Here is a 12,069-nt window from a genome sequence, read left to right as displayed (position 1 = left end):
CAAACTGTCACCTGGGTTCAAAGGCAGACAGCTTCCAGCTCCTTGTCCAGTTCTGTGCAGTTCCTGTTCCACACTGAAGCTCACAGTGTCCAGTCTACCTTAAATCCTTCACAGTCTCTGTTCCTAGGAAGTCAAGGCTTAATAAAGCCACAAACAGACAGAGTACCAGCATCACATTTGTGCTGCCTCTGGCAGCTCCAGCTGGCCCTGGGGAAATCCTCAGCAGCCTCAGCAGCTTGGCTGGCCTTCAGAAGTCCTTAGCAGCTCTGCTGGCCCTCAGAAGAAGCTCTGCCACTACAGTTCCCAGGAAATTCTGACTTTCCCAGCTGGCGTTTTTCCTTATATACAGTATTGCTTCTCCCTGTTCAGCCCCTTCCTGTTACATTAGCAACAGGAATTCATTTAACGGAGGCTTAATTTGAAATTAGGTGCTAAGTACCTCTTAGCTTTCTAATACAAAGGGATCTTCAAATTTCATTACCATTATAGAGGGGAAAATGAGGGGGACAATGTTTAAACCTCACTGCTGGAGTTTCTTAAAAGAGGAAAGAATATACGTGCCCACTCAGTTGGGTATAAAAATCTAGCTTACCCAATAGGGAAATAGGAGTGGAAGGAGATAAAAGATGGGATTCCTGGGGGGGTGCGGGAGGGATGCCAAAGGGGAGGACAGATAAGGGAAGTAGTGGTCAGAAATAAGATGGACTTTTGAGGAGGGACAAAATAAAGAGAGAGAGAGAGAGGGATAAACAGAAGAGAATAAGATGGAGAGAGAAACATAGTAATCATAATTGTGAATGTGAATGGGATGAGCTTACCCTTAAAATGGAAGTAGAAAGCAGAATGGATTAGAAACCAGAATCCAACATTATATTGTTTACACGAGACAGTTGAAACAAAGACACGCAGAATTAAAATAAAGGATTGAAGCAGAATGTATTATGTTTCAGCTGAAGTAAAAGGCAGGGGTAGCAATTATGATCGCAGACAAAGCAAAAGCAAGAATAGATCTAAGTAAAAGAGATAATCAGATAAAGTATATTATTCTAAAAGGTATCAGACAACGAAGCAATATCAACAATTTTACAGCATTTCTCTGGTAACAGATTTCTCAAATATATAATGAACTGAGTCAAATTTATAAAAATAAGAGCCATTCCCCAATTAATAAATGTTTAAAGGATATGAACAGGCAGTTTTCCGAAGAAATCAAAACTATAATAATATGAACAATATGAAACATTGATTAGAGAAATACAAATTAAAACAACTCTGAGGTACCATTTCACAGATGTCTGAAAGGACAAATGCTGGAAGTGATGAGGGAAAATAGGCACACTAATAAATTGGTGGAGTTGTGAACTGGCCCAATCATTCTGGTGAACAATTTGAAATTATGCCCAAAAGGCCATAAAACTATGCATACCCTTTGATTTTGCAATGACATTACTAGCTCTATACCCCAAAGAGATTAAAGAAAAAGGACCTATATGTACAAAAATAAGGAATTGGAAATTGAGGAGATGCTCATCATTTGGGGAGTGACTGAACAAATTGTAACATATGATTGTGATGGAATGCTGTTGTGCTATAAGAAATGATGAAGGAGGTGGTTTCAGGGGGATAAAAAAGCCTGGCAAACTTATATAAATTGGTGCAGAGTGAACTGAGAATAACAGGAGACAATTGTACACAGTAAAAACATGTTGTAAAGATGATCAACAGTGAAAGAATTGGTATTCTGATCAATGCAGTGATCTAAGACAATTCCAAAGGACTCATGAAAAAATATAATCTACCTCCAGAGAGAACTGATGAACTCTGAGTGCAAATTGAAATATAATTTTCTCTCTGTTTCTGTCTTTCTGTCTCTGTCTCTCTCTCTTTCCTATGTGGCTAATATGGAAAAATGTTTTATGTGATTTCATATGTATATTTGATATCATTAGCTTGCCTTCTTAATGGGTCAAGGCAGTGTAGAAGGGAGGGAGAGAATTTGGAACTCAAAGTGTAAAAAGAAAAGAATGCTAAAAATAAGAAATTTATTTAAAAAATGATCTTGACAAGTTTGCATAATGGACTACATCTAATAAGACAGAGTTTGCTAGGGATAAATGTAAAGTCCTACATTTGTGTTCAGAAGATAATCTGTACTGGTACAATGTGATGGGATTATGGCTAGATAGAAGTGTGTGTGGGAAAAAAAACTAGGAGTTTGTAGTGCACTGAAACTTATGAATCAGTAGTGTGTTTGTCAAAAAAGTTAACGTGATCTATGAATAGAAATGTAGTGTATGGAGTGAAAAAGTTGTTAGTCACACTTTTCTTCCTTGGTCAGACCTCATTTGGAGGATTGTGTTTATTTCTGTTAATTCATTTAGGAAGAACATTAAGAAGCTGAGCTGACATATTTAGAGGAGGTTGACCATGATGGTGAGGAGACTCTAAGTCAGTTCCATACAAGGACAGATTGAAAAAACTGTGCCTGTTTCATCTGAAGGAAAGAAGATTTGGAATGTACATAAAATTACCAGTTTCCTTTAAGGCTGAACTCAGATACTACCTCCTATATGATGAGGCTTGTACTAGTCTTTCCTGCTCCCTGTATCTACTCCAAATTATTTTGTATATATTTTATAGATACTTTTGTGTCTGTGTTGTCTCTTTCTATACAATATAAGCGCTTTAAGAGTAGAGACTGTTTGATTTATGACTTGATATCCCTTCCATACTTAATTAATGCTTATTTATTAATTCATGATTACTGTCTTCAAATACTGTTAAATGGATATGTAGAAAGGGGATTAGATTCACTTTGCTTGACTGACTGACAGAAGATTTGGAACTTATTTATGGAATTTTGGGGTGAGGGAAGGGCATGCAGATGCATGACCTCATAAGGAGGAATTAAAAAAAAATTTAGCTGCAAAAATGGAATAGGCTGCCTTGATAATATTGACTTATCAATCTCCATAGAGTTCAATCAGAGATTAGGTGACCACTTGTCAGTAATATTGGAGAGGGAATTAGTGCTTTAGGTAGGTTTGGGACTGAAGACCTTTAATTAGCTTAGTACAGAGGAAAAGAACATTGACTTAGGATTCAGAGGACCAAGGTTCAAATGCTGCCTCTGAAGCCTACTACTTCTGGGAACCTTTGTCAAGTCACTTAATTTGTTGGGGCCTTAGTTTTCCTAATTTGTAAAATGAGGGTTTTGGACTCAGTGCCTCATGGTTCCTTCTAGCTTTGGATCTACCAGCCTTTATGATTATATGATTCCCTTCTACTTGGTAAGTTTCTGTGACTATAACATGAGTAAATTTAGTAAATGCCTAAAAGATCTTAAACCCTTTGTTACATAATTGATTTTTTTTTTTCAACAGATACCATCACAGCCATGCTAGATTGCACAGACAGGCCTGTTCTACAGGCTATTTTCCTTAACAGTAATTGCTTTGAGCATCTTATTCGACTGCTACAAAATTGCAAGGTAGTTTTAAAAAATATACATTTTTTTCTCTTTCGAAGGATCTGTCATTTCATTCACAATTTTCTTCCAAAATGAGTTTGTCACAGTAAATTCTGTCTAATGAATTTTTGTTAAGTGTTTAGTTGTGATTAACTGTAGCACTATGAACATTAATGATTGAATGTGTTAAATTCGCCATTATTTGGATTTTACAAGTAGAGCTTCCTTTTTTGTTATCAGAGCAGAATTTTTAGTTTTGTGGTGAATGTTCAGTTCGTGGGTGGGTATTTGCTTTTAGGACAAGTCTTAAGTGCTCCTGAAGTCACTTGTTAGTCTCTGCTTTCTGGAGTCATAACTGTATTTCTTACAGCAGAAGAGAGAAATCAAGGTTATTTCAATTGCCATACAAATCAGTTTCATTATAATTTTTACTTAACCAAGTACTATGTGTTTAAATGTTGATAACAAGATAGCAGTGTTTCCCAGACATTTTATGTAATAAATGTTTTAACAATTTGAGTATAGTTCTTTTTTTTGTGGGGGGGGGGCAATTGGGGTTGTGACTTGCCCAAAGTCACATGGCTAGTAAGTGTGCCAGGTGTCTGAGGCCAGATTTGAACTCAGGTCCTCCTGACTCCAGGTCCGGTGATCTACTCACTTCGCCACCTAGCCGCCCCGAGTATAGTTCTTATGGTAATAATTTTCTCTCTAGTATTTCATATTATAATGCTATTATAAATGCCAGAAATTTAACAATATTAAAATTTATTTTCCATAATGATGCTCTCTTGAGTCCAGCCAAAATAATATACTTGCTCTTCCTCAAATATGATATTCTATTTACCATCATGTCTCTTGATAACATTCTATCTCTCATGCCTGGAATGTATACTTCCTCCTGGAATTCCTAGTTTTAGTGATTGCCACCTCCTGAAAGGGCTTTTACAGTTGATGATGTCTTCTTTTAACTTCCAAATTACTTTGTTTTTACTTGGTATGGATATGTGTGTGTGTGTATTTTAAGTGTAAAAACTAGAGATTTATTGTTATTTTTTGATTAATAAATTGTCAAATTGGCTATGACACTTTCCCACAGCTAAATACCACCTTTTGCCAGTACAGAAGTTGGCACTTAACTAGATTGAGGAACAAGGGAGAAAGAACAGACAAGTTAATATCATTGGTAACTCAGCTTACATTCTTTATGCCTGTGTACTGCACATTATTCTTGCCAAGGAAAAATGTCTGAACAGATTAGTGGGGCAATATGGCCTCCACAGCCTATTTTTATAGCAAGCAGTTGCAGAAGTAATAGAATTGAACCTGAACATTTCTTTTGATTTTTTTGGTCTGTACCCATGTTACTTGAATATATTTCAGTTTTTAAAAACTATATTGACCTAAGAGAATACTGAACCAGTCAGTCAAACATATGACTAACTTCTGGGTTATCTTTGAATTGGTCTTAAATGAATGTTATTTGGGATATATTTTGTGTCTATCTGTGTACATGTTGCTCCTCCTACTAGAACAGAAACTCCTTGAAGGCAAACGTGTTTTCCACCTTTTTTATGGTGACTCTAGTGCTTAGCACATAGAAAGCATTTAACAAATGCTTGTTGATTTTTTTGGAATGATAAACATGAAAGAATTCAGGGAAACTTGGGAGAGGAGATGACAGATGAAACCAAGACCTGGAGGAGACTGGATTAAAGTGGAGGGGTTGATTGATGTAACAAAGGTCATGAAGGCCATAAGAGGGCATGGGATCGAAGGTACTGATGCAGAGTGAAAAGTAGTCTTGGTATAGAGGAGGGATAGCTTTTGGAAACCTAAATTCTTGAGTGTAAAAAAACTAGGGGTGAAAACAAATTCTATTTTATTAGGTTAAACTGAAATGCTTAACTGTCTGAGGCCATAATTTAGCAAAAGGTTTTGAAGATAGTTTCTTAAGTCCCTTGTAAGTGATCACTGAACCTTGTTCAAGGTTTGTTGGGCTAATGCCAAGGGTTGGAGGGACCTCTGCTCTTTAGTGCCCAATTTTTAGGAGCTCTCAAAATGAATAATTGTGTGGTAAACATTACCATCTCTTACTGCTAAAAATGAAAACAAAACCTATATTTTGGAGAGATTTATGGGAGATAATAAATTTTTGCTGAGATGAAAAATGGCCAGTAGGATCTCAGAAGAATAATGAATTCTTACAGTGCAGCAATTTCTCATGGCCTTCTCAGGGACTTCAGCTGAAGTGCACACTCCCATGAGCCCCTAAAGTTTCTTCTTTTCATATGCAGTCCTCCATGCCAAGACCAGTACCCATTTCTGCATGAGGATTATTGGTTGTCTTTAGGAGCATTGGGATTGATGCTGGATTGTTCCTGATTATACTGTAAAAAACCTCTGCTTCTAATCATTATTAGTGAGGCTTCTTACTCTTCAAGTCTTGTTGATTCTTGAAGATTTACAAGTATTGATTGTCTAAGTGATGTGTGCCTGAGTTTTTGGGCAGTCTTTTCTGAGTTCTAATTGGTCAGAGCACATGAGCAATCTAGCTTGTGAACAACAATCCTTTCCATACTAATAATGCTCAAATGTAAGAGAACTTTTTTTAGGGGGTGATTCGGTAGGGGTAGTAAATCTAATGATGAGCTGGTTCCCATAATTAACCTAAGGATAATATTTGGTTAGTGACATTTGGGAGGTGGTGATCATCAGCTTGGAAAGTAAGAATCTGGAAAATAAATCTTTTTTTTTTGCCTTTTGGAGGGCAATTGGGGTTAAGTAACTTGCGCAAGGTTACACGGCTAGTATTTTTGTGTGTGTGTGTGTGTGGGTGTTAAGTGTCTCAGGCCGGAACCGACCTTGGGTCCTCCCAACTCCAGGGCCAGTGCTTTACTCACTGCGCCAACTAGCCGCCCCTGGAAAATAAATCTTAATAGAAGCTGCTGTTATCTTAAAGTGGAAAGGGCAAAACCTTTGTAGCAATTTGAAGAAAATAATAAAAAACTTGTTGCACTTTTTCAGATAGAAAATTCACAAGGCTTTGTAACCATACTTCCAAGAAAACTATTCAATCACAGCGTGTAAGCAAAAAGGATTACAATAAACCATACTAATGCAAGTTTCTTTTAATTAGGAGTTTCTCAAAATAGAGCTTTTTGTTTGAAGTTAGAATAGACAGCCATAAATTAACATAATTGTAATAATAATAATGGAGGTTTTGTCTAACATGATCTTAATTCTCATTTCTATGCATAGAAATTCTACGTCAGTAAAGACACATTGAGTTAGCTTTTCCCGTGCCATTGTCGTAAAGGGCAGGGATACCAAGAAAGGCAAAAATTAGTCCCTGCCTGCAAGAAGCTCACAATCTATGAACGATTCACCTGCAGCATTTATATTTAATGCAGGTGGAAGGCAGTGTGAGAGGGAAGGTGGCGGCACCAGTTTTAAGGCAAACTGGAAAGCTTAGGATGGATATTGATAGGCTTCAGAGGCTGGAGAGCACTTGGGAACCTGAGGGGTCTTTAGTTTATCCTGCTACTAACTTCATTGGCTGAAGTAACTGGAGTATTTAGCCTAGAGGTGAGGAGATTTAGGGCTGTTTTCAGGTAGTTGATAGATTTTCATGTGGGGGAACAAACTGGACTTGTTTTTGGTGAATGGGTGTCTTCACTGCTGAGTGTTAGTAAGGCAATTAATTTTTGACCTGCTAAGATCTTCCCATGACATGACTGAGTTGTGTGGAGGATAGCAAATGAACTTAACAAGCATTTGTTAAGTGCCTACTGTGCCAGGTTACAAGATTCTGGGGTTTATAAAGAAAGGCAAAAACAGTGTCTGCCCTCAAGGAGCTCACAATCTAATAGGGAGATAATATGCAAACAATGTCCTAACAAAAGATAGGTAGGATAGGGGCAGCCAGGTAGCACAGCGAGTAAGAGCACCGGCTCCAGTGTCAGAATGACCTGGGGATCGAATCCCGGGCTCAGACACCTAGCACCCACCCAGAAACACCTGGTTGTGTAACCTTGAGCAAGTTACTTAACCCCAATTACTTAGGGGCGGCCAGGTGGCTCAGCGAGTAAGAGCACCGGCTCCAGTGTCGGGATGACCTGGATCAAATCCGGGCTCTGATACTCAGCACCACACCCAGAAATAACTGGCCGTGTAACCTTGAGCAAGTTACTTAACCCCAGTTGCTTAAAAAAAAAAAAAGATAGGTAGGAGAGATTGTAGATAATCACAGTGGTAAGGTACTGGTTTTCAGGGGGACCAGGATGGTATCTTGCCAAAGGAGCAGTTTTAACTGAGATTTGAAAGAAGACAAGGGGAGCCAGAAGAGAAAGATGAGGTAGTGGCAGAACATTCAGGCAGACGGATACTCAGAGTTGGGAAATGGAGTTTCTTATGTAAAAAAAAAAAACAAGAGGGCCAGTGTCACTGGATTTTAGAGTACAGATAGGGTTTGGTGGTTGTTTGTCCTTCCTTTTTGAAAAGGACCATAATATGCTGTGATTTGCCAGTATATTGGTTTTAAGTGAGGGAGGGCTGTGCAAAGTCACCAGCCTTACTTTTTCCTCCAGAGCCATCTGGATCCAGTGGCAAGATATAGATTAGGAAGACTAGAGATGGCCCTGGATGCAGTGGGAGACCTTGGCTCCAAGCTAAGATGTTTCCCAGGTTCTAGTTTATCTGAGGCAAAAACCATTTAAGGTTTTTTTGATTAAGACTAGGTAGGAAATGAGCTAAGGAATGGCTCCTTTTACCTAATTAAAAAGAAAATTCAATCTGGGTGGGGAAGACCTTCAGGATTTCTGGCCAAAACTGAAATAATTGCTATTTATATTCAGTCTGAGCCATCATGGCCCAAACAGTGACCACTAAATGGTGCTTGGACTGGGACCTCTTGTTGGCCAATCAGTGAGAGCCAAAGTGGATTGGGTTTAAGGCATAGTCTTTAAGAAAGAAATCTAGCCTGTAAACTCCAAGATTTCTTGCTAGGCTTCAGCCATCAGAATTTACATTCCTTTGGGCAGAGCACCTGAAGGTAAGGGTGTGATACCCTATGCAGACAGAGGGAGAGGAAGGAGAGGAGAGGAGCAAAGGGAAGGGGAGGGAAAGGAGGGGATGAAAGGGAAATAAGGAAGGAAGGAATTGTATTACCTACCTGGAACTGGCCAGTTGGGTCCCTAGTGGGGAAGCTCTGAGTATTCAAAGATTGTTTGTCCTTCCTTCTTGAAGAGAACCATGACATCAGGAAGGTGATGCCATGACCTCCAAGTGAATTGGATTTAAGTGAGGGAGGGCTGTGCAAAGTCACCAGCCTCACTTTCTCCTCTGGTACCATCTGGGTCCACGGGCAAGATATAGACCAGGATGACTGTAGATGGCCCTGTTAGGGTTTGGTAGAATTTGGCAATAGACTGGATGTGTGAGGTGGAAGAGAAAAAGTCAGAAGGGCCAGGTTATGAAGTGCTTTAAAAGCCACATGTAAGATTTTATGTTTGATCTGGGAGGTAAATAGTGATTTACTGAAGTTTATTGAATAGGGGAGGTGCCATGTTCAGACCTGTGCTTTAGGAAGATCGCTGTGACAACTCTTAGAGAGGAGACTGGAATGGGGAGAGACTTGAGGCAGAGAAGCTAACCAAACTGATGGGTTTGGAAAGGGGAGAAATAGTCCAAGAGACCATTTAGGAGGCAGCAGCCAGTGTGAGATGTGAGGGTCTGAATGGGGGTAGGGGTGGGAAGTGTCTGTGTGAATAAAGAGATGGAGAGAAGAGGATAGATGAGAGAGATGTAGAAGTAGGACCGGTAGGATTTGGCAACAGACTGGATGTGTGGGGTGGAAGAAAATGAAGAGTCAAAAGATGGCACTGTTGTGAACTTGGATGCCCAGAAGGATGGTGGTGCCCTCAACAGCAAATGGGAAATTTTAAAGAGGTGTAGGTTTGGGGGAAAAGGTAATACAGTGAGATCTGTGTACCTTTGTAATCCTTCCATGCTTCCTCGTTCTGCATGACTCATTCTGTCCCTCCCAAAAGAAAAAGTGGTCTCTGCAGGGTTCTTAGTGGTCATTGCTCTGAATGTTAGAGTTTGCTGCCCAGTGGTGTCTGTCATAGCCTTGATGTGAACTCAGGGTTAGGGGGTAATTTTATAAGTGGACCCTGCTGTTGTGACCACAGCTGGCAGTACTAGGTTGTCATTTAGGAGCTGATCCTTGGCTCAGAAGGATGGTGGTTTGTAGTTTGCACAGGGAGGAAATAGAGTAATTGAGTATTGAAGGATAAGGAGAGGTGTGTTTTGTTGGAAACAAGTCCTCATAACTGAATGTTCCAGGAAGGGTAGGATATAATCCATCTTCCCATCCTTTGGTTAATCACATATTCTTTGGAGTCATGCCATGACCACCTAGGAGTCCCCATTTCCAACGTAGTGAGAATGAGAAAAGGGTGAAGGGTTGTAAGGCAGAGAGGAAAGACTGGACCTTTCATCCTGTTTTTCATTCTCACTATGGTATCTCCACCCCTCGGTTTTTTCCTGGGCCACATTGCACTCCTCATACTCAGATCCAGTGCCACTGTCCTTGCTGTTTCTTGCTCAAGACATTCTGATTCCCTAATGCTGTTCTACTTGCTGCCTACTGTGTCTATAATCCCTTATTTCCTTCTCCTGACTTCCCTGCCTTCCTTCCAGTCTCAACTCGAATCCTGCCTTCTGTGAGAAGCCTTTCCCAGTCCCCTTTAGTGCTGTTATCTGCTCTATGTTTATAATTTTCAACTTATCCTGTATGCATCTTGTTTGTACTTAAATGTTTACATGCTGCCTCCTCCACTAGAATATGGGCTTAAGAGCAGGGTTTATTTCTCTCTATCCCCAGCATTTAACGCAGTAGTTGACACAACGCAAGTGTTTTTGTTGAAACCATCTGCAATTGCTTTTTTTATGTTCAATGATTTCTGGTGTGTCTGCAGAACTTTCTTTTTGATGAAATTTTGGTTCATTTTCCTTTATGTAGCCTAAAATTTGTTCATTGTCTTACCTTGCTTTGATTTTTTCCTCTTTTGTGTTTATGAATTTCTCTTTTGGTTTATTTGCTTTTAAGTCCAGCAGAGATTCAGTTGTCCCCTGAACTTTTTTGTCTTAAAACCTTTATCTTAAAGGTTCTTATCTTGTTTTCCTCCTCCTTTTTTGGTCCATTCTTTCAGAGATCCTTCCTTCTTCTTGCCTGAAATATCCTCATGTTTGTGTAGTGGGGGGCTCAGACTGGGTCCCTGCCCAGAATAAACTGGAAATGGGGATAGAAGATTGACCTTAGCTGAATTTTCAGTCTTTTCCTTGTGCACAGAAATTTTTTTCTTCAGATAACTCTGTAGTGCCCTTTATCTTTTGCTTCTTCCTCCATTTGCTTTCCCTTTTCTTTGAGTGGAAAAATCAGTAGGGTGGGGAGTCAACTTAACTTCTAGGTCCTTGGGTGTGACCTTTTGACTGAGTTCAAGTTTTATAGAACAAATCCTTTTGTTAAGGGGATTTGTGTAGCAGCAAGCACCCCAGTATCCTCAGGGTGGCTGCCAGCACAGGGTCTTATATCTGCTTTTCTAAAGGAAAGCAACTCAAAATGGGTTAACAATCTTGCTTTAATCAAACATATGTCATTTACCTAGTTCAGGGGGAAAAGGTCAGCACCCCGAACTTCAGAGAATACAGAGGTTACAAGCAGAAGTTACAAACAGATAGAGAAACAGATCAGCAGACAGGCTTCCAACTGTCTTGACCATTACATCCATACCTAGTCAGTTACCAGAGAGGGAAGCACCAACATCTGGGTTTTCAAAGCTGGGGGGATCAATGGCTACCCAGAGTCTCCTCTGATAAATCACATAACACTTCTCAAAGTGAGCCCCAAAGCAAAGCCTCACATCAGGGTATATATAGCCTTCTCCTGGCTCAGAGAATGTCACAACCCTCTTGACCCACTGCCCAATCACAAAGCACCAAGGTGTGGTGCCTCCTGCCATACCACCAGGCCTCCTGCCACAGGCTCCAGGTGCACTTATGCCTATCAAAGGGCATAGGGGCAGGGAAGATCTTAAATTCACATTCCCATAACAATTTATTCTGTGAAGTTTGGATTCAGTCATGTGGCCTTGGGGCCACAAATTCTCCACCATTGGAAGCTTTGGATTGAGTCACTTCTATGGGGAAAACTGACCAGGGACCCCACATAGCTGGTCCCTGAAATACAAAGTTAGAAGTTAGCTTATACCCAGCATATATCAGTGATTGGGGTGGGGACTCCAAATGGGAGTTCTAAGCATTTAAGTTGTTGTTTCATGGAGTTTTTTTTGCCTTTTGAAATGTTTTTGTCTTTTTAACTTGTGAATCTGACTTTAGCTACTCCCTATCTAGTCATAATTCTTTTTTTCCAAGGTTTTTTGGGAAAATACTCTTCCATCTTGCCAATTACAAGATCATCATTACTAATTTTAAAATGGCACTGAAAGTTGAGATCACTTCTTTAAAAAAGAATATGTATAACAATATATATGTGTGTTTGAGTACGTGTGTGTGTGTGTGTGTGTGTGTGTGTGTGTGTG

At 39.8% G+C, this 12,069-nt stretch overlaps 1 protein-coding gene across 4 annotated transcripts in view; it reads left to right on the top strand.

The window, feature by feature from the left end:
• NBEAL1 (neurobeachin like 1) overlaps positions 1–12,069 on the top strand; it is a 204,769-nt gene that overhangs the window by 72,022 nt on the left and 120,678 nt on the right. For all 4 annotated transcript variants that reach the window (XM_069075326.1, XM_069075329.1, XM_069075327.1 and 1 more), the window contains one exon: positions 3,384–3,490. In XM_069075326.1, the coding sequence (XP_068931427.1) occupies positions 3,384–3,490 (107 nt within the window). The remainder of the gene's footprint in view (positions 1–3,383; positions 3,491–12,069) is intronic.

The sequence above is a fragment of the Petaurus breviceps genome, unplaced genomic scaffold (genome assembly GCF_028583685.1).
Source record: "Petaurus breviceps papuanus isolate PSGF00001 unplaced genomic scaffold, PetGlider_PUasm1.0 90903, whole genome shotgun sequence".
NCBI lineage: Eukaryota > Metazoa > Chordata > Mammalia > Diprotodontia > Petauridae > Petaurus > Petaurus breviceps.
Note: the sequence above shows the minus strand (reverse complement) of the source record. Positions and strands in the feature narration are given on the sequence as shown.